Genomic DNA, 26,965 nt, shown 5'->3' with positions numbered 1-26,965 from the left:
GTAATTATTTACAGCATTAGAAATTCTGCTGCAGTTGCATCCAGGAGGTGAGGCTTTCTCTGAAGGGGAATACCTCGATGATGAAGAGACTTCATACACAAAAGCACTCTATGTGATACAAAGCTGCTTGTCATTTTTGTAGTCTTTGGGTGCTAGACAGCTTTCTCTGTGGTGTTATAAATGGAGGGAAATTTCAGTACCAGAGATATTTCAGTGCAGAACTGGGTTGTTTCGTGGGACCTTAGTGCTCTGACTCAGAAGAGCTGCCAATTCACAGAAGTAGTGGCTTAAGATGGTGGCTTTGCTCTTTTGCCAGATACCACAGCTCTCCTAGCAGAGATGGCAGGATGGACAGGGTGTCTTCCTAAGCCATGGCATTTCAGAGCTTGGTTTATTGACTTAGACAATTAGTCGTTTTATTTTGATATACCGGTCTATAAACAGCAAGTTCCCAAGTGTCTGGCTCATAAAGCATATAGGATTAAGGTGCAGCAGCTGAAGTAGTCATTGTTTTCAGCTGTGGGGCTCTTTAGTTGCTACTGTTAAATGTGCCACTGGCTGTGAATCAGAGGCTGTGTGCCACAGGTTCCTGCACTCAGTGTTGTGTTAACACTGGCAATACTGTGATGTCTCAGCTGGAGGGTGAGTTGTAACTTGGCAGACGTACTAAAACTCTTCCCCAGTGCTTGACAGGTCTAGTATGCCTAATAACTAAATTTGAAAGATTTAAAGATTGTCCTTACCTTTATTGGCTCAGTGAACCAATCTGATTATGGCCCATTCATTCTTGGGGTCAACAGGATGCAATGGAGTGATGAGCAAAGCTGTGTCATGTAGCAGAAGTGACTCAGTTCTGGGTCAGTGCTGGATGGTCTTGGATGTTGTCCCACAGTGTGGCAGGGGTGATATATTTATGAGAATATTTATGAGATATGTTTATAGATGCTGGATGTTCCTGAAGCTGCACTGTAATGCAAAATGAAAGCAAAGCAGTTGTTCTCCTATGTTGGGAAGTAGGGATGGTGCTGTTGCAATTCAAAATGGGCTGTACCTTTCTGAAGATGAATTAAACTATAATGAACTATTGAGTACATTATGATGGGACAGGAAACAGAGGAAATAGGGTCATCTTTGTAAGAGGAGCTCATTTTCATATGAGTTCAGGATATTTGTGGGTATTTATGCATGTGTAGAATTGTGAAAGTGAAAGGTGGGTGGATGCCAGAGAAGGGATAGTGAAAATTATCCAGACAAAGTTATATAATTGACTTGTGGAGGGAAGAATGCAAGAGAGAGTGATAAAAAAAATAAAGTTGCTTTGGATTGTTTTGCAAGTACTGTTCTATGATTTTTATGTTGAGTTCAGAAGAGATGTGTTTGTGATCTGAGTGTTCCCTTCTAAGGTGTTCCTGGAGCAGGATAAGGGCTATATGACCACTTCATGGCAGCTGAAGGCATTTCCTAAATGGAAAAGTAATACTGGGAGCAGAGCTGATCAACATGTCTTAACACTGTGGACTGGCCTTCTTATTACTGCACTGGCACTGGCTTAGGCCACTTGTCCAGAGTGGCCCCAGTAACATCGTGTAGAATGTGGGTAAAATTATCTCTAACTGATACTATTTTCAGAAAAGAGCTTTGAGCAAGGATTCCTTTCTCAGTAGCCTTGCTCCAGTCCATTTACAAAATAATAACACCTACATTTAACTGTATTTTGCTATCTAGTTAACATAAGATATAAGAACAGTTTTTGGGAAAAAACGTTAAGGAAAAATATTTTAAAGAATTCTGCTGTAGTTTTTAAGTGACTCCTGGATACCTTGACTTCCATCAGACTTAATTTGAGTGAGGTACCTCAAAAATTCCCTTTTGTTATCTCTCTCTCTAGCTTTTGATGGCTGACAACCATCTTTAAAATTAGGGTGTATGGGACCATTTGTCTTTCTTCAAACTGCTTTTCAGAAGTGCAGTACAATTGAGAAACTTTTGCAGTCTAGATTTGAGGGTTATGGCATTTGCTCTGCAGTGAAATGTAAATGGCACGAGTAATCTGCATTTCTGGAACAGCACTTCTCTTCTGTCCCTTGCTTTGTGGGTGCACTGTAGTTTGCTAGGTGGAAAATCAGAGAGACAACATACACAGATAAAGGTTTTCTTTCTTGACACAACCAAGAAACATTCAGGGTCAGACATTTACTTCTAGAACACACAATGTCAGTGTTGGCTTCAGGAGATCCAGAGACTTGTGCAGCTGCTTGATTGAACTGCACTTTCAAGAGCAAACAGAACACAACCATGTTTGTGGAAAGCACACTTTGGGGTAGCATGTCCAAAACCGGTGATAATTTAAGACCCATTTAAGAATCATTGGGAATGGTTGGATCTCTTCATCATTAGCAATAAGTTCTGCAGCAAAGATGACCTTACATGAGCTTGCTAGGCTGAACATCACTTGTTCTATATTAACACCCATTTTTGATCTTGCTATTTGCATTCACTGATTTGGTTTCCCACACGGATACTATCACTGCTCTTTGGTACCGTGCAGAATCTTAATGCTAGAGACTCCATGGATTCCAATGTGCTCTTTCTATGTCTGATAACATTCTGTTGCCCTCTAGGATGAAATGGAAATATCTGGTGGCCCAGATTGGACGAATAGAAAGACCTTTCAAAATCACCCTGGTGTATTCACACTGTGGAGCACGGGAGGCTGCAGTACTGGCAGTGGGCTCCTTGCAGCTCAGGAGCTGCTTTCATGGTATGCTGCAACACAGGTTTGGAATAACCAATGCACCCTCACCGAAATGGATGAGGGTGATGAGGGATAAGACAGGATGTAGAAGAAAGATGAGTAACTCATAATTACAGAAGTAATTTAAGTGGCCCTCTCTGCTTTCCAGCTTTGCTTTGCTTGATCTTTTTATGGGAAAAAAAACGAAAAACAACTGGACTTATGCTTGAATCCAACAACAAGGATGAAATAGTCCTTACCACGATTGTTTTAGCATTTAGTATTTTTCTCTCTTAAATAATCAAGAACAACAGTCTACCCTGTGTAACCAAAGCCTTTTCTATACTTGGGCTTTATCTAACAAATCTATGAAGAAACAAAACATTTATCTGCCCCCAGTGGGGTCTATTTGCTACTATCAGGCTGAGAATTTCAATCTAAAATGAAAATAATGTAATTCTTTTCTCTAAAGTACTGAGTATTCAGCTAAGACTTATTTTTACCTGGAGCTTACAGTTTTGTTCTGAATGTCATGTAAATGATCCTCAGCAGCAGTGCAGAACCTTGCTAATGTCATTTAGGCTTCTTGGAAGTGCAAGAGTCTGTCAGCACATGCAGTCTTCAGGTTGGGGACATAATCATCTTCCTGAATTTCATTTATTAATATGATGTTATTGTTTCCATTTTGCAGACTCTGTAGAAATAGCTTGGAATGTAATGTAAAAAGAAAACACTATTGTGAGCATGGTTTTGATCATATTAGAGATTTAATTGTAATCATTATTCTTTTAATTTAACATACTATATTTTTAATGTAATATTTTTTTTGCAGTCCTAGAGTTTTGAGGGGATGCATACAGCCTGAAGCACTGGGCTCTCAGTCTCTATATAACCTGGTGCATATATCTGCCACAAAACTGTCATGAAAAATATTTTTTCGAAGTGTGTACCAGGATCGTTGCAAAAGTGTTCTTCTCTCTTTCTCCCACAATTGATTCCCTAACTTTTACAATTTTTCCAGAGTAGTAACAATCCCAAAGAAACTTCTGTGCAGAGCTCTGCTAAAGGGCAGCAGGTCCATAACAGGCCTGGGCACTAATGCATCCATGGGACAGCCTGGATGCATTATGAGCCATGCTTTTGGGAAATATCACAATTAAAAGTCATGTTCAACCTGGCTGATGGGTACCTGTGCAGTCAGTCAAATGCTCCCAGACTAGAACTGACTAGACTAGTTAGGGTGCAGGAGTAAAATTCATGTACAGCAAGCCAACTTGCTGGGGAAGCAGCTACCTCGTGGGCTGGATGCCAACAGCTGGAAGCTGGCACAGAAATGAGTCAGCAGCCCAAGTGCTGGATAAACTTGAGCCTCAGCAGGGCATAGCAATGTGTCTGTCAGGGCTGCAGATAAATGGGTGCTCCTGCCTCCAGCAGCAGGGTGCCATGCAGCATGCCACAGCTGCCTGGCAGGTGCACAGTCGTGTGTGCAGAACTGAGGAGCACATCACAGTAGGAAACTGCAAAGCCCTTCATTAAAAAAATTCCCAAAGTTATCTAAAGATAGCACAAATACAGCAAAAGCAGTACATGAGAAAGAAAAGAGCAATACATTTGGTCCAGGAATCTCATGCTGGATAGAAACCTACATGAAAAAGGCAGAGATTTATTGTACAAAGGACAAGGTCCTATGTGGGAAACCGAATACACATTCTGTCAACTCACCTCTGGATTTAGTTATCTTTTTTTTTTTTTCCCATTAGATAAAGAAAATCAAGATCTTTTCATATATGACAAAGGCTCAACCTTCCCCTGCATTCATGGAGGCTGTGTCAGCCACCTGCAGATCTGTGAGTTCATCAGTGATTGCCCAACCAAAGCAGAGGAAGGAGTGAGGTGTGGTAAGTATGTGGCATGACACTTCGTGGGAACCTTCATTCCATTAGAAGAAATAATTGAAAATAAAAAATAAGTTAAGTTGATTCCATCTTTAGATTAATTCACTATTTTAACTCCTGAATTAATTTGGCCCATTTGCATTAATTGAATACCAAGATTCTCTTTGAAAATTCATCCTATATAGAATGAAATGGTTTGGTTTTTTTTAATTGGTTTGATTTCTTAAGTATTGTAGTAAGGAGCTGAATGACCTTCCCTTCACAGTTACTGCTGCTTCAGAGAAAGGCAAAATCTTATTTACATGTCTGCAGCTGGGTGAGAATTTCCTTCTGGACCCAAGATCTAAACCTTCCCTTCAGGAAAGGTTGTTAATCATCTTTCCATTCTTAGTTACCAACAGTGTCATAAATCTGTCCTTCCAAGATCTCAGTTCAGAGCTCTTGCACATCAGGACAGAAAAATCCCCTAACAGTATATGTGGTGCTGAGAAGCAATGTTTACTTTTGTTATAAGTACAGTGGTGAAGATTTAAAATAATCTGTTGATTTTCCTTCCTTTGAGTGGACACAAAACTTTGTGATGCCTGCAATTTCATATGTAGCAAGACCTTTACAGATATGTGGCAGTGATTTGCCATTCCTGAGATTACAGGGGCTGCAGTTCTGCCCAGTATTTAGAGTAGGATAGCACAAAAAAAGTCTCAAATGTTTCCAGAAGCAAAGTATTGGCTTTCTTGACTCTGGAAATAAACAAATGAGACCTATTTTGACAGTGTAGCATAGTTTGGGCAACTCGGACAATCACAATGGATTTTCACTTTTGTTATTGTTTGTGTCCTCCCATAATCAAGTTGCTCCTATCTTCCTGCTTTTTCTCTTTTTTTGATTGTAGACAGTCTCCCAGAGGGTTCACACTGCTCTTTTGAAGAAGGTCTGTGTGGCTGGACACTGAATGAAACCACAACATCTCCTTGGTCTATTCGGGGCTTTTCTGAAATTATTCAAGAGCACTCATTTGTAGGGTCTACTTTGCAAGCCACTGGTGGTAAGTTCTTCATTGCTCTCTCACCCACTCTCTGTGTATGCATGTACACTATAGTCTTGAACTTAAGTTTATTTAAATTGGTTTAAAAATTTTGGCATCATTGCCAAATGAACTTCAGCATCAGTATTATCTATAACAACTTCAAATGTAGATAAAATTAACTTTCTAACATACCTCAAAACTTTACACTAAACAAATTATGCAAAAAAGTTAACACAAAACTCTCAGAGGCAAGGATTCTCCTTCCCCTTTAAAAGATCATGTAATGTATACTTCTTCCCTCCTCTTTCCTCTTATGAGCTATGCAGTTGCAGAGTACTCCAGCAGCAATATAACTGCTGCATCACAAGGTAAAAACAAATCTTTTGAAGACCCTTGACAAACTCTAGTGGGTTAGGAAGAGCACCACATGTAGGAATATCCTGAGGGACCATACAGATTCTGTGCCATGAAATGCCACAATAAAAAAAAAGTCATATAATCCCCAGAACTGCAGAACTGTCAACTTGCTAAATAAGAAGAGGGGGAGGCCAGAACCTCACCTGTTCAGGCTGAAAGTCAGAAGTGTTAGCACACATGAGTCTGGCCTCACAGCTCCCTGCCAAAATGAAGGGTTTCCATACAAGTGTCCTGTTTGTCTCCCGAGAGCTCCCTGGAAACAGATTGCAAGTAAACTCTTCCAGCCCAGTGTTTGTCTCAGCAAGAGTCATTGGTGCTAATGGTATAGGAATTAGGAGTGTAGACTGGTGTGTGCCTCTGTATGGGAAGGTCTTGAGTGGTATCTGAGGTTTATCCACTCACATTCCAAGAAAGGGTTTGGGATGTTGATTTTTGTGCTGCTGAAATTTACTGGTGTTTACTATAACCTCACCAACAGATCTGCTCTCAAGCCATGCTTACACCTACATATGCTCACATACCTACAGTAACATTAATGATGTGAAATTGTTGCAAGTGATTACACAAAAGAGCAAGAGATCATTTTGTCTTTTTCACTTTTGTGTTCACAGGGCACTTCCTCTACCTGCGAGCAGACAGCACTCAGACAAGTGGTGTGGCTAAGGCTTACAGTACCAGCTTGCCAGCCAGTCTTGCCACTGAAGGCTACCAGGTGTGTCACTCTGTCTTTGTGGAGTAAACCATCAGGCTGTGGGCACTATTTGCACAATTAGCCTATTCTCCTGTCCCTCTGCACGCTCTACACAACACTAGAAAGCAGAAGAGCTGGCTGTACTGCCTAGATGGCCACTTGTTCAGAGCTGGAAAGGAGATGTGAGGTGCATCCCCAGTGAGTGAGGGCAGAAGCCCCAAATCAGCTGCTCCTTGTGGAAAACTCCCCAGCTGTACTAACTGTACCAGTTAGGAGGAGTTACTGCTCTGAGAGGTGCCCAGCAGCTAAATTGTATGAGGCAGCTGGGACTTGTAGAAAAGAGAGCTGTCTGGCTGGGCCATTGAGTCTTTAAGGATATCTGCTGCTGAGATTTTTCTTCATCAATTCTGCAATACTTGTGCAGGAGTTAATAAACTTGATAGTTTCACTGAGAACAGGAGTGTGAAGTAAGAAGGCATTAGATTTTCCAGAAATAGATGAATATAATAAGCTTCTGATCACATTCTTCAGGAATTTCAAAAGACTAATGCAACCTGGCCTTGATAAAATCACACAACTTGCCTTGCAGCTCTGAGATGCTGGAATAAAAAAATATTAAATAATATTATAGTCATAACAAGTTTGAGCTGGAGTCCGGTCTTGCTAGGGGAAAAGGAGAAAGCTTTGATGCCTCCTAATTAGAGCTGGGAAAATAAATACAGTGCTGGTGCCAGAAATGTTGCTATGGCATTTCTATTTATTTATAAATCCAGGTAAAATTTGTTGGGTATAAAACAAACAACAAAATAAAGTGTGATTTGGGATAGGTTCACAAAACCAGGAGAAGCAGTAGCTGTTGGTTATTTCATAGAGGCTACAGAAGATCTGGATCCATTCTCTCCTCCACTGGCAAGGATTTGAGGCCACAATGCAGGATCAAGGAACTTCTGTTGTTGTTCTTTGCAAAACACGTGTGTGCTCCCTTTCCTGCTGATACTGGAGCTCTCTGTAACATAAAGGGCAGCTGAGTATCCCAAGCAGTGGTAGAAATGGCAACTTTCTCTTGCTCTGTGGCAAAATGGAAGTGGTTGCTCCAAAGAAAGAGGAACAAGTCTTGCTTCAACACATCCTTTGGCCTGATGATTTTGTTGGTCGCTTGTCTTAGGGGTGCTACAATTCAGGTGGTGCCTATGATTTGGAACAGGTCGATGGATTTGAGGTTTCCTGCCTCTGGAGACAGTCCTTGTTTCAAAGGTATTCGGGGCAGGACAGCTCTCCCCTCAGAGAAGGCAACAACAAGGAAACCAGTCTTCTCACCCAGATGGTGCCAGAGGCTGTGGATATTGTCATCAGTGGCTGAGGAGCAGCTGCCCAACAGGAGAGTCAGTTCAGGTCTTCCCTGAGAAAATTCTGTGCTAGTAATGGTGCTGAGTCAAATACCATCAGTGAGTGGGGGCTTAGTGATTTCTCTCATTAAAGAGTTTGATCCAGACTCAGAGGTTTGGTGTCTCAAATTCCCGGGGAGGGAAGAAGTGACTACCTTTCCCTGTTGTCAGAGATCACCATTTCTTTCCTCTTCTTCCTCTGTTACAGATTCAATTTTCAGTGCATGTTTTTGGGAGCTACAATGGTACAGTCTCCTTCTCTCTCAGGGAAGAGATAAAGGGAGCTCCAATCACCTTGCCAATGTGGGAAAGGGCAGGGAGCTGGAGTGACCACTGGTTTCTCATCACCTTACCAATGCCAGTGCTTCAGAACCGGTAAGAGCTCCACTGCCAGCAGCCAGGGTTATCTCTATAGATTGAGTAAATTGTTACTATCTTTATTGTGAAGTGTCACTTTCATCCCTGCCTTCTTTCAGGGCCGTTTTTAAGCGACTCTGCTTGCTCAGGAAGTATTCTGTCATAAGTGCACATCTTTGTGCACATGCACAGCTTAGCTCAACTCAAGCCCACACCATGTGACTGCACTTGTGTGCAGCCTCAAACAGTACTCAGGTTTTGGGAACAGCAAGCATCTGTACTAAAAACCTTTTAGCAATCTGAGCAAGCCAGTGTACTCAGAGGGGCAAAGTGCTCGCAGCAGGGAAGCAGCTGCATTAGCATAGCTGCACTTTGTACTCCCACAGCAAAAAGCACTCAGGTGGTGAGTCAAAGGGGTGGGAATCCCACAGTTTAGCCAATACAGCTGTCCAGTTTAGGATCTATATCAGTGCAGCCTGGGCAGCTGGACAGCCTTCGTTGCCACATTACTGATGCGAGGATTTGACAAAAAGACCCTTGCCCAGATGAGCCTTGCACCAAAGTTTTCATGGGTTTAGGTGTGGAAATACAGTGCAAGTGGTTTTCAAATGAAGTGAAGTATTGAAGATTTAAGGAATTTCAATGCAATCCAATTTTATTCAGGCATTTCTCCTCCCTTACCTAGTGTCACTCAATCTCAAGCCATGTAGCTGGTGTTTGGTAGCTGGTTATTTTGACAACATGGTCTGTTTCACATGAAACTTATTTAAAAAACCCCTCCAAGTCTATACAGCGAATATTATAAATGTTGTTCTACCCTCTTTCTAGTTTAATTTCTTGATTATTATCATGTGCTCACCATACATGTCTTTGCCATGAATGATTCCTTCAGGGTAGGATTGGTCTGCCTGCTAGCACTGTATTTAATGGTCTTGCCTGACACAATCTGAAGCCCTGTAGATTAGCATCTGTTTAGTTATGCATATGTAAAATATGGCCAGTGAATTAATGCAGAAGAGCTCTTTTCTCTGGGTACTCTACTGTGGACCTGTCTCCAGCCGAGACCAAGGAGCTTTTCAGAGATATTTAAGACCTTTTGCCTCCTCTGATATACAGTCCCTTATGCTTGTTCCCTGAGGCATCCAATTTCTGTATTGGCCCTTAATTCTGAAGCCAAGTGGATCTTATGTGGCAGAAGAGAATGTGCAGCAAGACACCTTTTTTGAGGGCTAGCCAGAATGGCAAGAAAAAATTGATACTCAAATGTTCAAATACTGTGATGTTTGAGAAAGTTGAGCATTTAGGCAGAAATGAAAGATGTAGGTGGTCATGCATGTGTTTATTATTACAGTCTGCTTCAAGTAATTCTATCTTGTTTTACTTCATGTAACCTTTTTGTATGACATTTCAAATTTAAAACTGACTGGCACAACAGTGATGGTTGCTGTGGGTAAGGATGGAAATGTTCAGCTTAGAAGGCAAATCTGTACCACCTGTGCTAGCCAGGTGACTGACAGAAGTAATAAGTTGCCATTTGCTGCATTGATCTGTAACAGACACAGAACAGCACACACTTTGCTAGAGGGTGCTGCAGCTATTTCCCCATGGGAGGAAAACCTCTCTTTGTGCTCCCAGGACACGGGCTCCATCCCAGTCCTCCTGTCTTATTTCCATGCTCTACTCCTTCTGTCCTGTCTTTCCTGCTTCTGTGGGCACTTGGTGCCTTTCCTCCTTGTTTTCATATACTTGGTCTCTCTTTCTTTTGCTTCAGCTTCCCATTTAGGAACCCCTTTTATCTGTCTCATGCCTCTAGTTTGTAATTTCCTTTTCTGAACTCCTCCCTGCTTCTTGTTTCCATCTCTCTTCCAGCAGCTGCTGTCTCTGTGTGTTGTTTTGTTTTGGTTTTTTTTAATTATCAAGTCTGAATCCCTTCCCTGCACTTCCCTTCTCCTCCTAGCTATCTCTCGTGTGCTTTCCTTTCAATGATCCCAGACCTGCAGTAAAGGTTTATTCCCAGTATTCCTGTTTGATGGGATATTTAATTCCCTCTGTAGATCTTGGCCCAAACCCCCTGCACACCAAGTCCAAGCCCCTCTGCTGTAAAATTCCCAGGGAGCTCCCAGCCTCTCTCCAGGATGACACCGTGTTCACTCCAGATTCAGTTCAGGCAGCTTTTTTTCCCTCCTGTTTGGCCAGAATCAGCAACAGAAAGAAAGGCTGGGGAATAAATGTTTATCCATTAATTTGGAAGGGCAGTTCTCACCTCATGTAGCTGAAACAGGAGCTGACATGGTTCATAATAACACTGTGTGGAAAGCACCATTTTGCCTGAGATTTTGAGATATCCAAGGAAGAGAAAACTGCCGGTTTAAAAAACAATATCAGGAAATGTCAGAGATTTAAAAATTTCAAAGATATTTTCTTAAAATTTTAATTGATTCTCATTCACATGAAAAAAAACCAACCTCATGTCTGCCATGTGACTCTCTTCCTCACAAATTTCAGATCCCACTTCCAATACCTAGTAACACAGAGTGCTTAAAAAGCTCCCAGCGTATTTGAGCATGGTCAGGATCATGAATCCACGCATTGCCTCATCCTCAGCACTCACAAAATGTTTGACTGCTAGAAAAGTCACATCAAATCACCCAAAATAGAAAAGTTCAGCCTAAATTGCTTTAATGTTGATGAAGTTGAAAACAATTGTAAACAGAGGTGCGTGATGAACATTGCTGGACAATTTTATGACAGTTTGGTATAAAACTTCATGAATGACTATTCTGTGTATTTATGGGTGTTGTCAGCTTTCCTTGGTGCAATGCAAGCTCTAGCAAAGCTATGCTTAGGGTAATTTTTTAGTGCAAAGTTTGAGCTGGCATGCTGTTTTTCTGTGTCCCAAATCTTCAGGAAACTTCTGTCCTTCTCTTGCAATAGGAAAATGCTGTACTTTCCCCTGGTTCCTTAAGGGGATGGTAGGCAGTAGTAAAGCGGGTAGGAAGGGGACAAATCACACAGGGAGAAAAGTAGGCATTAATTGAAACACAAGAATTTGCAGGCCATGAACTTCATGATGGAGTCAGAAGTAGAGAAACCTTAGCAAAAAGTAAAAGGAGGACATGAAGGCTCTATTCAGGTGGTTTTTAGCAAGACCTTTGTTTAATGAATTTATTTCTTAGGAGAGAGGGAAGCTACTTTGAAAAGCTGCTTCTGGTGGTTGGCTGGCAAATTCACTTACTTGGCTCACACACACAAGGAAAAATAATGCTATCAGGAGAAAACCAAACAGGCACAAGACCAGACAACAGAGAGCCGAAGAACATAATTTGTTGGAGTCAGCAAAATGAGATCAATGAACAGGAACACTGGAAACCCCTCTGGCTAGCACAGCACTGAGTTCAAAAGGCAAATTCCTCCCCTTCTTCTGAAGTTAAGAGGAAGGGGAGGCATACAGAGCCTAGAGGTTATGAAAAGTCAATTCTCATGCACTGAGTGGGGGAGGTTATTCCTCAAGGTCCCCCTTGCACTGGGCTGGAGCAGAAACCTCCCTGGTAGTGCAGTGGCAGGGACCTCGTCTGCTGTGCCTCCATGGAGCAGACACAGCAGATTGACCTGACCAAGGATATGATGCCATGTGAGTGCCTCAAGTCAGGGACAGGACATGGTGCTGTATCTGTGCCTGTGGGTCCTGTAAGTGTTCTGGTTCTGGGCTCAGGGTGCTCTGACTCTCTTCTATCAGATAGATGGACGATTATTTGTCAGTGGTGTTATACACGAAGTTTGAAAATGCTCTTTCTAAGCCTGCTATTGAAGAGGAGGATCCCCTTCTGTAGGAAGGGGATCTAATGAAAAATTCCCCCACTAACACCACATATAGAGGTAATTCAAGAGACCCTTGATTTGCATTTGCTGCACTTACTCCCAGAATGCTCAGACCCTGAAGGTGTGGATGCTTTCCTTTAAGCACAAGGGGTCATTCTCGAGTTGGGGTAAAAGCAATTTATCCCTAAAGATTTGTATGCAACTCTGCAAGTAACTGTGGATATCAACCAACATTTGGTTGGTGGGTGGAATGCACAGATGTATTTTATTGCCACTAATTTGGGACAAGTGTGTTTCTAGGCTGAATGATTAATGTGTTAGGCAGGTCAGTGCTTGATCTCTCATAAATCATCATTGAGCTTTACCAGAGACAGCAATAGAGGTCCTGTCCATATGCTTTTAATAAACTCTAAACGGACTGGACATCAGACATCTGTTTATTTCTGAAATGTAATGAAAAACAATTCAGTCCTATCCATTAGAAGGAGATCCCTCAGCTCATTTTCTTTCTTCCTTGTGAATTCAGAAGGTAGCAATACACATGGGATGTGACAGAGTTCCTAGATGAGCAACACCTGGTCATGCTGGAAAAAGATGAGACAGCCGAGGCAGCAAACTCTTCAAGGAATTATGGCTGAAATTTATAATGTTCTACCCTTCTGCAATAAACTCTTGTCACTTTCTGAGTTACTCTGGCTAAGGATCAGGCCCAAGACATTTGGATATTTTGTTCAGTTTTTACTCTATCTTTACAGGGGTAGAAAGGAGGAGATATTTTTTCCCTCAGTCTAATTCCCTGACTGCTTCTGGTAATTGAATATGAATGGTTGGTTGTATATAACAAATAGTGGGGGACAGTTGCTTGTATGTATGTGCAGATAGCAGGGCAAGAAGGGCTCTCATTCTTCTCCATGAAATGTGAAATTGTATGAATGTTGTGGTGCTTACGAGGGGTTGATATGTGTCTAAGACCTATAGTAAACCCTGTTGGACTTGTCTGGAGGAAAAATTGTAAATAGTGATGATCTTTTTTCCATGGTAAGGGAACATTGTATTTTTAGGGAGGCTGTTTGGTTGTTTGTTTTGTTTTGTTTCCTCCTCTCCTTCATCCTTTGTTGGTCTTCTCTAAAACATCTGTCTTATTCCAAAGGTTTCAGCTGGAGCTCCTGGCAACCTGGGGCTGGAATTCCCAAGCTGACATTGCTATTGACAACATTACATTTGGCCTGGACTGCATCACTGATGGTGAGCTACAAACGTTGCAGAATCCCCCCCAAAATTTGGGTAGTGTAATCAGCATCCCACAGATCCAGGATACATGTTCTGTTCTCCTCACAGAGTGTGCAGGGATCACTTCTGTCAGCTTTTTCAGCTCAATGCCATTTTATCTCAGACCTACTGAAGATTGCAAGTAGAGGCAATTTTACTCTGTGTCAGAGTCTCCCACTGTTCCTTTTTTTTTCTTCTCTAAGATGGGATATTCTGTATCACATAGTTAAGACCTGTCTGTGTGTCTTGGCAAGTAAAACTAGAATTATTCCTCATCCCTAAATGGAAGGATTACATCACAGTTTTTCCACGGTCCCTGTTGATCCATGCACCCTGGTAATTGATAGCTGAAACAAAGTTGTTGAAATCGAAGGGGAAAGTCACCATATTTTTGTGGAGGAAAGGAATTAAATTAAGGAGTAAATTGACTCTCTGACACTAAAATTTAGATGACTCCAACAAGTTTGTTTTTTTAGTCTGTAAGGAGGCATATCAGCTCTCACTGCCAGATATATAACAGCTTTCCTTTGCTTCATTACTGTGAACGTGACTGACAACTATTCCAGAGAAAAATGGAGCCAGTGCTACCCTTTGAAACATGTTAGCTTGAGTTGTAGTGGATTTTCTTGGCAGACAAGGGGAAAGAAGTTGAATTGAACTACTTGCAAATATTAGAAACTGCCTTCTTTTGTCCCTGGGGAAAAGACACGCTCTGTTGCAAAGGACCTGGAAGATGTGCAGGACTTGAATGGTGACTTCTGTTGCAGACAAAATGTGGATTGGTGATACTGTGCCACTCCACGTGTCACCACAGCCAGTATGCCAGCATTTAGGGTAAAAGCATGTCCCTGCAGTGGCTAGCTGTAGCCTAACATAACATATGGGAAGGCTTATGTTAAAATAGATGTGTTAAAGCTCAACAGAAGCCACTATTCCTTCCCATCCTTTTCTGGTTCAGTGTCCTGTTCTCTGTCCCTTTGTTCTGTGGGCACTGAAACCACACTTCTATAAAATGCTGAGCATGCAGTTTCACTTGAAATTAAGAGGAAAAGCTGATCCTTTATGACAATTTCATTTTTTCACTCCAGCTCCTTAACAACCCTCTCTCCCCAAAAGTTTGAAACCTCCATGCTAACAGTTTGTTTTGAAATCTTGAGGGAACTAAGGGAGTGACTCCAGATGCACTTGTGCCAGCTGATGTGCACTCAGCTGCTGGAGTTCACTGCCCTCATGGGAGCAGGTGGATTCTCCAGTTTACCCACAGACATTTTGCTGGGAGTGGTGTAGCTACACATCCTTTGGCAAACAGGTGGGGTATAAACGCCCCTGCTGCAATGTTATCATTGCTGTCCATTAGACTGCCCAAGTTACTCCTTGTTTTCAATTGGGATAAATGGCACTGATGTCCAGGAGCACCTGGCACTTACCCCATCTGAAGGCATGCCCCAGAGATGTGTGAGTCATGCAGAAGAGGCACATCATGAGGGAAAGGTTTCCTGGAAGCCTTGCACTTGCCACTGTTCCTTGAATCCTCTTTGCAAATTGACGTTTTCTCGCCTCTGAAAGCAGCCCCCTTGTATTTGTCTTCTCATGACTTTAATTCAGTTAGGTTGCAGAGAAGCCCAGCAGCTCTGCTGTGTTTTAGTAATGAAATTACTTCTCCCTGGCAAGGACAGGTTTCAGATGTCAGAGACAGAGCCAATTACAATCCAAGCAGTGACTTCTTTTCATGAGGGCAGCAGGAAGGATGTATGGCAGGAAGGAAGGATTTGCAGCTTGCTAGGATGTAAATATTATTTTCTCCATCTATTTCAATCTTGTAGTTCAACTCTCTACAAAACCCAGTGCTGAGTGAAAGCAATGTTTTTGTATGCAAGATGGGAAAGGTGAGGTTTTCCATATACCTCCAAACTGAGAGGAAAGTTTCAGTAAGATTAAAGAGAACAACTGAATAGTGAGGGCAGCTCGAGAGACATCAATAAAGACAAAACCCAAACAGATCATTCTTTAGATGGCAGCTCCTGGGCATTGACAGATGTTTTTCCCTGTGGAAAAGGTGGGGCAAAACCACATTTTGGCTTATGCAATTGCCTTGTGTAAGACAGTGTCACAGACTGGATGGCTTGTCTGGTTCTTTGTGAGAACTTCAGGCAGACAGGCATAAGGTTATTCATAGTTTCAGTGAACTAGTGCTTATATAGGAAGAGGCCAGAATTTTGAGTGTCTTAACGTGAAAATATGGACAGGCACAGCAAATAGAATGCTGATAGTTGAGTTGCCCTTCTCACTGCCTTTACTATTATCTTTTGGTGCTCTAAGTATTGTATTGTTCCAAGATCACAAGCCTGTGGTCTACCAAACTCTACTGCCCTGCCTAGAAATTGCATTTCAGTCTGTGCATCATTTTCAATTTCCCAGAAGACTGCTTTATAAATGGCAAGGCCGTCCAAAGAGAGCTTTTGTATAGATTATCTCTACTTCTTGATTTTAGCGTCCCTGACCCAGCAAAGCCTGATTTCCAGGAGTACTGCAACCAGCATCAGTAAGGTGGGATCTCTGAGACCATTCACACCCTGAGGATCCTGTGAGGCATCTTACTCAGAGACATTGAAGCAGTGAAGGAATGACTTACTTTAGCTCTCTGCCTGCAGAAAATGCCCTCTCTTTCTCCATTACACTTCCCTCTGTCTCTTTTCAATGGGGAAATCAGTGTTAGCTAAAACCTGGAGAAAGGAAGTCTGTGCTCTTTGCATTTTTTTTTTTAAATATAGATATACCTTAATATGAATTAATTCTTGTTCCCTTCCATTCACTCTACATTCAACATGTTGGCTGTTAGAAGAGGAAGTGGAAATTAGAATAGACTGAAGCACCTGGGTCCCAGGTTTGTAGAAAATGCCACCTTACAAGTCCACGTTTGACAGTGCATAAAACATCAGCCTTTAAAGCATGCACAGCTCATGTGGACAGGGCTAAGCTCAGCCTGTGTTGCAGCTGATCTGCTGCTTAGTCCAGAGGAGACACAAAGTTTCTTCTGCAGAGCAAGGGCTTGATGCAGTTTGGAGAAGGAGGAAGGACTATTTGTTTGGAAACGAGGCATTTGCCCTAGGATGCTCAGTTGGGATGTCACATAAAGATCCCTGCAGACACACAGAACAGCTCTCTGTTTCAGAGAGTGATTTACATTCCTTTGCTCTGGCAAACATAACCAGACTTCTTGTACATCACTAAGTATCTGAAACTGTTGTGACCTTTAGAATTTGTAATTCAGTGCAGGCCTCGGGGAGCATCTTTTCTGGCCATGCATTGTATTTTTCATTCTGTTTTCCTCCTTGCATTTGATTAATTTCATTTGTTTTGGGTTAATTTCATTTTTCACTGGCTTGACAACTTCATCCATTGAAGTTTTTTATCTCAGTATGAGCAGAGTGTGCCAGTACAAAGCTTTCTTTCACTTGCATGCATCAATGTGCTTTCAGTCAGACCTGGGGGGAATATTCTCAGGAGTAAAAGCTCAGCAAGGTCTCCATGCTTCAATTAGTTATTTGGCCTTTCTGACACAGCTAACAAGAGTGTTAATTATTGCTATTTCGAGCAGTGGCTTTGTGGCAGAGATAATTGTCCATCTGGAACTGAGTGAGTCTCTTTTCAGTAGAGCATCAGACAGCTGTTAGATTCTCACAACTGGAGCAAATTGAAATATTTGTAATGTTTTTCAACTGATGAAAAATGTTCAGTATTAAATTAACTGAGGGTTCACAAAATGGAAAGAAGCCTGTCCTTTTTCTTAGAGATTTTCCAATCAAAAATCAGCATAAAAATGAGTAATTTAACTATTGAAACAGGATGCTTGTAGATTATGAGGGAAGGGTTCATTATTACTTTTTCCTGTTGTAAGGCAACATTGGTGCTGTGGTGTTCTCTATGCATTCAGATGTTTTGGATCACTAATTGATTTGAAATTCCTCCTCTCTGAGGAAGGGCTGCTTTTCAAAGGCTTATCTCAGTGGTTAGAAATGTATCGTTTTGCTCTGTGGTTTACAGAAAGGTTTGTCCACAGCTTATGTCCAGGGTGTGTTTCTGTTTCTTAACTGTGTATGTTAGTGAGACATGTAATTTTATTTAGTTATTTATTCTCTAAGTGAGCTCTCAGGTGCTCAAAGTTGGCTGGTGAGAGGTGTGAATGATCTGTTAAGCTGGGTTACTTGCCATGGCACTATTCAGAACCAAAGACAATGATTCTTGTCACCATTCTCCTTTACAACTCCAGTAAGTTGACTGTCCAGAACTGTCACTTGCCTGTTTGACCAGCAGAACATCAATACCTGGTATCTGTTCTCCCACACTACATTTTTCCTAAAATCTCTTGTAATCGCAGCTAGAAGAAATTGCAGACCAAGGAGCTTATCCTGCATGGGATAACACGGAGGGTCTGTGTTCAAGTGCAGACCCACTGCCTTCAGGACAGATAAAAACAAGTAGCTAACCTAAGACATGGTCTCAAAAACCTAATACAAAATTATTGTTGTTCAAAACACCTTTTCTACCCAAGGTAATATTTACCTATCTTAACCAAATGGTTGCACTTAATTAATTCACGTAATCTTTGAATTTTCCATCCCTCTTTTCTACCATCTTCCCACCTCTTTCCTCTATTCTACAAACTATTACAGGAAGACAACCGAGTCATTTTGTTGGGAAACGCCAGTTCCCACGTGAGATTGGCATCCTGGCTGAGCATCTTCTGAAACCCCTGGAAGAGCCCTCCCTCCCAGGTACATGATTCAGTACTCAAACCTGGCTCTTGGCTATGAAAGGTGGCTCCCTCCCTGCCTCCTGTGTGTGTGATCTGCCTGCCCTACAGCAATGAGACAACTATATATAATCCATGCCAGAGATGTGCAGACTGTGTCAGGTTGTCTCTGGCTATAGGGAAGGGGTTTGCTGGAGCCCAGCCCACCAGCCCTGAAATGGCAGGTCCTCTCTAAAGAAAAGCAGAATCTCTTCAAGTGAAAGCAGAAGCTGCATGACTCAGATTCAGCATGAACAGAAAGGCAGCTTAGGAACAAAAGGTATAGACCTGTACAGAAAGTTGGGAATAGAAAGTGTGCCGAGCACTGAAGCTGAATAAAATGAGTGTAGAATAGTGGTGTAAAGATGAAAATCCAGAGAGAAATAACTGAAGATTAGGAAATCCACTGAAGAGAAAAATTGGATGAAAAAGTAGGAGAACAGGGACTACTGGAGACTAATTTACTGATAGAGATTGCCACTCTGGAGGACAGATAAGAATTGTGTGTGTGAGAAGAGCTTTCTAAAGGAGGAGGACAGGTTTTCTTGAGGCTTTTTTGTGGCCAGCAAATACCAGTGTGTGACTGTACCAGCTTCTGAAGGCCATGTCCACCTGGAATGTGACAATCTGTACTGCTGTCTGCTCCCATTAGCTCAGGGGAATGCTGTAATGCAGCTGAAACTCATACTGCATTGATCCTCTGCATGTTCACAGGATGATGTCTGTTGGGGATAGTTCTGCTTGCCTTTTCCTTTGAACAAGACTGGAGCTTTTCTTTTAAAAGTTTGTAATTTTTACCTCTATTTTAATCATTCAGCTCTTAAACAGTTCTACTTTTTACCCTGGGTTTTGTGCACAAACTACATCACACAGTATTTAGATACATTACTGAAAAGATTTATGCTTAGGCCATGTCTAATTTAGAGGAGAGTGGATTTTTTTGGGGTCTTAGAAAATGGTTGTGAAATGGAGGACATCCTTATCTGCTGCAGTGTTGTGGAAACAAAAGAATAATTCTTAATGAGAACCAGGAAAGAAATTGCTTGGGGGAGAAGGGTCCCTACAGATGGAAGCAAGAGGCTCTCCCCTGGCTGTTTCTGCTGCCACAGGCTTCTTGTGCAAGCTGAGACAAGTCCCTTAGAACTTTCACTGTGTTTCATAATTGGTCACGAATTGTAACAACAGATGTTTTCAACCCCTCTCCGTGTACATGGTTTAGTTATTATTTTGGAAAGTTGAACATTGATCACGTCTGTGAGACACTTGGATAAACCCCTCCTTAGAAATTTGGTCCCTCTTCCCTTTACCTTTCTGCCCTCACACCCAGTTGATAAAGTTTGTCTTCAGCCCATGATTTATCAAATAGTGTGCAGGAAATAAGGTGAGAGAGGAGAAAAGCAGTGACCATAACAAAGCAGTAGCTGTGCTATGACTAGAAGAAAGTGGGTATAATATAAGTAGTGAGAAATACAGAGAAGCTCAACTCTTGCTGTTTCGGTCACAGGGGACACAGCTGTTGTTCTGTGGTGGTTCTCAACCTGTGGTGCCAGTGGTCCTCACGGGCCCACCCAAGCTCAGTGTGACAGTGCCTACAAGAACAGCAATGTGTCCGTGACTGTGGAGAAGGAGGGCAGGCTCCGGGGAGTGCAAGTCTGGAGAGTGCCAGCCACAAACAGATACAGGTGAGGATCACTGTGTGCTGGGGACAGCCACCTCTGACTGCTTTTTGTTCCTGGGGTTTCAACAAGCACAAGTGTGGGACCACCTGCACTAAGTGGGTGGAGGGGACATGCTATTTGCTCCTGCAGCCTCTGTTTCCAGTATCCAGGTGAGGGCTGGTCTGTCCTCTTGTGCATCCTACCTACATGGATCTCAGACAAGGAATAGCCACAAGCTGCTACAGCAGGGGAGCTTGCTCTGGAGAAATACCAGAAATACTTCTGTTTGGAAGTGAAGGCTGGGGGAGACCTTGCAGATGGATTTACTTTGGGGATGAGAAGTGTGAGAGTTGTTTCTTCATTTATTTACTTTGTCTTGCAGGATTTCTGCCTATGGAGCAGCCGGGGGGAAAGGAGCCAAAAACCACAATAAGAGGTCCCACGGGGTCTTCATCTCAGCCACCTTCCACCTGGAGAAAGATGAGCTGCTGTACATCTTAGTGGGGCAGCAGGGGGAGGATGCCTGCCCTGGGGTGAGGGCCATGAAGCACATGTGGGCAGAGACCCTTGCAGATACTATTCCGTGGGTGGCTTGGGTTTTGGTGATAAAAAATAGAAATCCCAGGCTCCAGCAATGAAATCCAGTCAGGAGACAGGAAAGAACCAATAAAAGAAGTTAGAAATAATTTCAAAACACATATAAGGCAAAGAAAAACAATCCCAAAATGCACAAACAAATATGAAGCCCACAGAAACTTTTCTTTAACCTCCTGGTGTTTGAAGTAAATTCTTAATCAGCTCTCTTTTGCTTATTTTAAGCAGGAAGCTCATAGGCATGTAATGTGCTCTCTCTCTTGTTTTTCCATAGTCTAGGGTTTTTTTCTGTCTGCCAGAATTTTCAGAAAATTTACTATCATTTATGGAAGCATCCAGCAGTGTTGTGGCTGCACTGTTACATTCTCTCTAAGCTTAGAGACTAAAGTCTGAATCCAAAGCCTACCAAAACCAATAAGAATCTTCCCACTAACTCCAGCAGCCCCTGGATCAGGTTTTAGTGATGACAAAAAAACCAGAACAAATGATCTGAAAGTTCTTTTGTCACTTATGTTCAAAAACTGCCTCTTTTCAGCATCAGTTTTTGATTCTGCCTTGTTCCAGAGGTGCTGTTAAGCCCTGCCCAGGAACAAAGCCGTTTTTTCCCACAGACTGGTGTGTTTGGGGATGCATAAACTATTCCTGGATGTTACTTGGAAGTTACTGTTTACCTTCCCACAGGATATGATATCTTACCCAGATACTGCAATAGACTCTAAACCCACCTTTTCTTTACTTTATATAATACAAGAATAGTATATATTTAAATAAAAGATACATTTGTGTATCTGCAGGTCCCTTTTCAGTGCACTCTCTTGTCTTAGGTCATAATCTGAAAAGCTGTCCATTAATCCCTTGCATTTCCTAATTTGTTCTCCAAATTTCAAATTTTAACTCAGCACTATCTCCCTTTGGCAGGTGCTACTGGAAAAAGTTGCAGTTAATTTTTCCCACTTCCAAAGCCTAACTTTCTTTGGCTTTGGAAATCGTGATAAATCTGTATATTGTGTGACTAGTGCTTGTTTTTCTTTCTCTGAAGAAGTTATGCAGCTCCAAACTTTGATTCTCTCTCTTCAGATTTACCCCAGTTGCTTTTCCCTGGTCTTCATCTGCCTTGCCATCTTTTGTTCTCTTGTTTGAACTAACCAGACAAATTGCTCCACCAACTAAGAAAGGCCAGGGACCATCTCTAACAAAATTGAGACAGAGCTCTCCCTCTGTCAATTTTCAATCAGTCTCAGTCTCAGTCTTGGTATGAGATGGAATGGGCAGAAAATGGAACATATTCCACCTGAATGTGGTGAAGAACTTCTTTGCTGTGAGGGAACAGAGAACTGGAACAGATTTCCCAGAGAGACTGTAGTGTCTCCTTGTCTGGAGATAGTCCAAAGCCATCTGGGCACAATCCTGAGTTACACGCTCCAGGGAAGTCTGCCTGAGCAGGGAGATTGGGCTGACTAGATGACCTCCAGTGGTCACTTCCAGCCTTCCCCATTCTGTGATTCTGCATGAATGAAAGGACACAGGCAGTAAAACTGGTGCAGAAATAGGAAACTGGGTCTCCAAATTACTCTTCTAAAGTGTATCAACAGATTATTCTCAACTGTGTGTGGGTCATCCTTGCTTTATGCATTTATGGCCTTGAGAAACAATTAGTAAATGTGTCAGTAAGCAAGTTCTCAGAGCTAATCAATAACCAAAAATGTTTAAATGGTTCCGGTTATAAGAAGTTTTAAATATGCAAAGTATTAGTTCTGTAAAGTTAACAATGAGTTATTACATTTTTTCCTGTATGCATCTTACATTTCATTTGCATATGTAAAGTGAGTTTGCAAATCAGAAGTTACAGACAGATCTATGCCTCAGCTGTCAGTCCTAATAGAAAAGGTCACTTTCTACAAAGATAATCTACCTACTGGATTATGTATGTGCAATATGCATGACAAGCATTATGACGATTTTATGTGAAATACACAGACAAGTCTCAAGGATTGGATTTTGCTGATATCTGAGTCCATTTCTTGTCTCCTTTCAGGGCAATCCTGAAACCCAGAAGATCTGCTTAGGGGAGTCATCTCTCATTGAAGAAGATTACAAAAAAAAAAGAGACCTGAAGGAATGGGCTGGAGGAGGTGGGGGTGGAGGAGGAGCAACCTACATCTTTAGAGTAAGCATTTGCTCTTTGCATCCTGCCTGAGCAGTGTCCAGCAGAGCAACTAGCTCTCACTGTCACTCATGGCGTATGATAAATAGTACTTTTACAAAATATTACGAAAAACGGATCTTCCTCTTCTGCCTCTTTCTCCCTCTCCTCTTTCTGTCTCTCTTTGGTCTTTGTCTTTTTAGTTGCTTATCTCTTTTCATATCCTTGTTCATATATATCACTCTCACCAGGCTAGCTGAACTGGATCCTCAGTCCTTAACAGCTCAGATGTGGGAATTACACTGGGATCCCACTTTAATGCTGGCAGCAGTCCTAAAAAAAGTGAATCTCAAAACCTTGATGCTCAGTTAAACAGTTACTTTTGTACTCAGGAACATGATGTGAAATATTTTTGTAATGATTCTATGAGACAAGCAGTAGCATTGCCCTGGCCTTAGGCCACTCCTCTTTGGGATGCTTTCGTGATCTTTGATACGTTTGTGTGAGTTCACATATTCAAGGGATGTGAAGTTTTTCTGATGTTCGATGGGGGGTTTTCCAGCAGAAGGATGGGATTTTCGAACCTTTGCTCATCGCAGCAGGAGGAGGAGGAAAAGCCTACCTGATGGCTCAGGACAACTCCCTGGATGATGTACCCCTGGAGCAATTTGAGAACAGCACTGCAGTACCTGGAGTCAGTGGGAGGACTGGGGCAGCAGGTGAGACACTAAAACCACACGAGGTCTGAGTCAGGTGCCTGAATACACTCATTGTCCTGAAGGCATGAAGTGAAGGGCTTCCTTTCCAGTCTTCTGGAATTTTTCTGTGCCAGTAATTTTTAGAAATATGCTGGTAGTCTGTGAGGGATGTCTTCTTATATGTTATGTCACCAGATAAAAAGAGAATGCACAAGACAGGTGATGAGTGATCCAGTAGAGGCAAATCCATAGGAGGACTCCTGTGTTCTATGAAATGAAGCAGGGAAATGGTGTTTGGGGGATGGAGCCCACTCCTTCACACTGTAACAATGGCCTTTGAAGAGAAGAGTTTTTTCCTCTTACTCCCCTTAAACCCTAACAACAACAATTCTCTTAGGGGAATTATACCAGAAATGGAAGCTTACTTATAATCTTGTGATGGCTGTGCCTAGCATCTATTCCTAGGAGATAAAAAAAATCTGGTGGTTGTCCATCTCCTGCTGTAGCAGGCTTACAGAGGGGCCACTAAAGTGAGATGTGGAAATCCAATTTATTTTTATTTCCCTGGGGAACTCAGCATCTTACATGGCTGACTGCCCTAACCTGTTATCCTGAAGGGGAATGGTAGGCTCCTTATTTTCTTAGCACCACAAGAAATCAGTGCTGAGGTGTTGGTTTATGCAGCACATACCACAGGCTGTGCATTAGATTTCCTGTTTGCTATTGCCCATGGCAGCAAGGAGCTTGTCTGTATATTCTCTTAAAGAAAGGTTTACCTTGAGCTAGGTACTTAAGAAATTAATAAGGGCTCATCTCTGTCTCTCTGCAAAGCATCTCTGCTTGTGCTTCTCTCACTCTTCTTGTTTGCTTTTCTCACTTTCTGACTGAAGGTGGAGGTGGCGGCTGGCAAGATGAGAGTCTGCTTCCTCAGGCTGGGAAGTCACTTCTGGAGGGTGGAGAAGGAGGTCAAGCTTGTCCCCAAGCCCTAGCCAAGCTCCAGTGGACCACCTCTGGTGGTTTTGGTGGAGGAGGAGGAGCTTGTACTTCTGGGGGAGGAGGAGGAGGGTACAGAGGTAAGCCTGCGGGGGAAATAGTCATGGTGACCAATTCTGTACCTTCAGAGCACCTGCAGGTCAGGGAGAGTGCTCTGAGTGCAGAGGTGCACTGCTGCAGGAGTGAGGCACAGATACTTCAGGCTGAACAGTATGAAACCTGCTCTCCACCACCCCTCTGTAACTGAGGAAATCAAGGTTATAAAAGCGTTCCTGTGTGATTTAATATTTGGAAGGTGTGATGAATCACCCCTTTATCCATTCCCAAGTTTCCCATGGAAGATGTTCCATTTCTTTTTTCCGTTTGAAACAAATGCATTTTTACCTTGCTGAACTGAGAAACCTACATTAGATAAAGTCACTTCTCTAAGCTTGGTACTGACTGGGTCAAGTGAGGGTTTGACATTTTACGATCCAATATCACTGGAAGGTTGCAGAGTGATAATGGGAATGAATGCAACCTTTCAGAGACATCACATTTTTTTTGCAGCATGTAGCACTGATCAGCGAGCCATACTCTTCTCTCCCCAGGGGGACATGCCTCTGATAGTGATGATATCACAGCTGGTGGGCAGGATGGCATCTCTTTCGTGAACCCCATAGGAGAGATCTTCTTGCATCCCTTGGCAGGTACAATATGGTTCTTATTCTCATTTCTTTTCTTCCTCCTTTGTCCTTCTTCCTCTCTATTTCCTCTTTCCTCCTCCTTGTTCTCGTCTTTGTTTTCTATTCATTTCATTAAAGCTTATTTCACGCTGCAGGTCAGACCTTTAGCTGTGGTCATTTATTTAAATACTTCCGTAGTGCTCTGGGACCTTTTTTCTCTCAGTCTCTAAACCAGGAGAGACACCAGTCATCAGTTTCAACTGTACATCCTCAGTCCCTGACTTTTCCAGGTCAATTCACTTCAAGGCCTCTCTATTTGCAAATATTTTTTACCCTATTGATCCCCATCAGACTTCTGACATGTCCACGCTGTGTTGGACTACCTGCTCTGCTGCAGAGAGGGAGAGAAGTTGTAGGTACCTGCTGGGCTTTGTTTTGTTGGGTTTTTTTACCTCACTGGAACAAGATAGGAAAAACTGAGCAAAGCCCTCCTGTTGTGTCTGATTCCTTGTTCAGCTGTGGAGAGCCATGGCGAGGTGGAGGTTCAGATCTATCTTAACTGCAGCCACTGCCACTCAGACAGCTGCAAGCGGGACCCTGACACCAACCTGCCAGTCTGCCAGTGTGAGATGGGGGCTGTGCTGGCCAACGACAATGTCACCTGCACTGGTAAGCTAAGAGGTTTTAGCCTCATTGGATAACATCTCTTTATCCTTTATATCATATCTGCTTCTGGCTTTATTTGATGTTCTATTCTCAAGTTACAGCCAGTGGCTCCATTGGACAAGGTGTTGTGAGAAATGTCAGTCAAATATCGGACTGAAAATTCCTGCTGACCTTTGTTTGTACTCTGAGCTGTCTCTCTGCCACCATCTCCAATACTCACATTCAGATTAGGCAGGAGGTAAAATATCTGTAAAGAGATGTGGTGTGAATTTCCTGAATGGGCTCAGCGTATCAGATATTTAAGCATAAATACCTCTCCAGGATAACGTACCACCTACTGCTGAGTTATTTAAGCCACAAATTGCTTCCTTCCACAGCAGTTTCCCACTGTGCCTGTCAGCTGATTCCTTGTACTCACAGTTATTTCCTTTCACAGTCTCTTGGAGCTCCAAAACATCAAGACTGTAGAAATTTTCAACTTATGAGTAGCGATGTTACCCATTTATAGAAAACTGAAGAATGGATAAGAAATCTGTGTTTTATTAGTTTGTGTTCTATCTTCGCAATGATTTTAAAATTATTTAGGTACTTTTTCAGCCTTCAGGGCTATAGAGGAATTTGCTGTAATTTTTATAAGATACTCTGATGATGATCTCTGAACTGTTTTCTGAAATATAAGCAACTTTCAAATGCTTTACAGTAGCTCTTGTTGTTTTCTGATTAATGCACCTCTATTTTTATTCTTCCAGTGCCCCAGGGTCCTATACCAGAGGGACAGCTGCCTCTCCCTCTCCTCTTAGCTGTGGTGTCTGTGATTGTGGTGCTTGGAATGATCCTCACTTGTGGCAGCCTGTCTATCAGTAAGCTACATTTACTTCTTATCACCCTTTGACCTGGCTTTTTCCAGTTAAATTAGACAAAAGGAGATCACCTGGCCATGTGCCACAGCTTTCAATACTTGGAGCCAAAGTGTTGTGGTCTCTCTAGTGGATTGGAGGAACAGGGGTAAAGAAGTGATAGAAAACATCACCTGCCACAATTAGGCAGAAGCTTAGTCCCAAAGGGCAAGGATGGCTCTTCTCTGGTACTTGCCACAGAACAAAAGAGCTAGGGAAGCCTTCTTAGCAGGTGTTTCTGTGGCAGCCACTGCAATACTGGATGA

At 42.3% G+C, this 26,965-nt stretch overlaps 1 protein-coding gene across 1 annotated transcript in view; it reads left to right on the top strand.

The window, feature by feature from the left end:
* LTK (leukocyte receptor tyrosine kinase) overlaps positions 1-26,965 on the top strand; it is a 97,509-nt gene that overhangs the window by 49,123 nt on the left and 21,421 nt on the right. The window contains exons 5-19 of the mRNA XM_014869194.2: positions 2,622-2,761; positions 4,495-4,632; positions 5,522-5,674; positions 6,685-6,785; positions 8,358-8,524; positions 13,476-13,570; positions 18,268-18,369; positions 19,891-20,068; positions 20,427-20,577; positions 22,674-22,805; positions 23,344-23,500; positions 24,370-24,552; positions 25,063-25,161; positions 25,654-25,806; positions 26,553-26,663. Coding sequence (XP_014724680.2) covers positions 2,622-2,761; positions 4,495-4,632; positions 5,522-5,674; positions 6,685-6,785; positions 8,358-8,524; positions 13,476-13,570; positions 18,268-18,369; positions 19,891-20,068; positions 20,427-20,577; positions 22,674-22,805; positions 23,344-23,500; positions 24,370-24,552; positions 25,063-25,161; positions 25,654-25,806; positions 26,553-26,663 — 2,060 coding nt within the window. The remainder of the gene's footprint in view (positions 1-2,621; positions 2,762-4,494; positions 4,633-5,521; positions 5,675-6,684; positions 6,786-8,357; positions 8,525-13,475; positions 13,571-18,267; positions 18,370-19,890; positions 20,069-20,426; positions 20,578-22,673; positions 22,806-23,343; positions 23,501-24,369; positions 24,553-25,062; positions 25,162-25,653; positions 25,807-26,552; positions 26,664-26,965) is intronic.

This window comes from Sturnus vulgaris, chromosome 6 (assembly GCF_052056855.1).
Source record: "Sturnus vulgaris isolate bStuVul1 chromosome 6, bStuVul1.hap1, whole genome shotgun sequence".
Classification (NCBI taxonomy): Eukaryota; Metazoa; Chordata; class Aves; order Passeriformes; family Sturnidae; genus Sturnus; species Sturnus vulgaris.
This window is presented reverse-complemented; position numbering and strand designations above follow the sequence as displayed.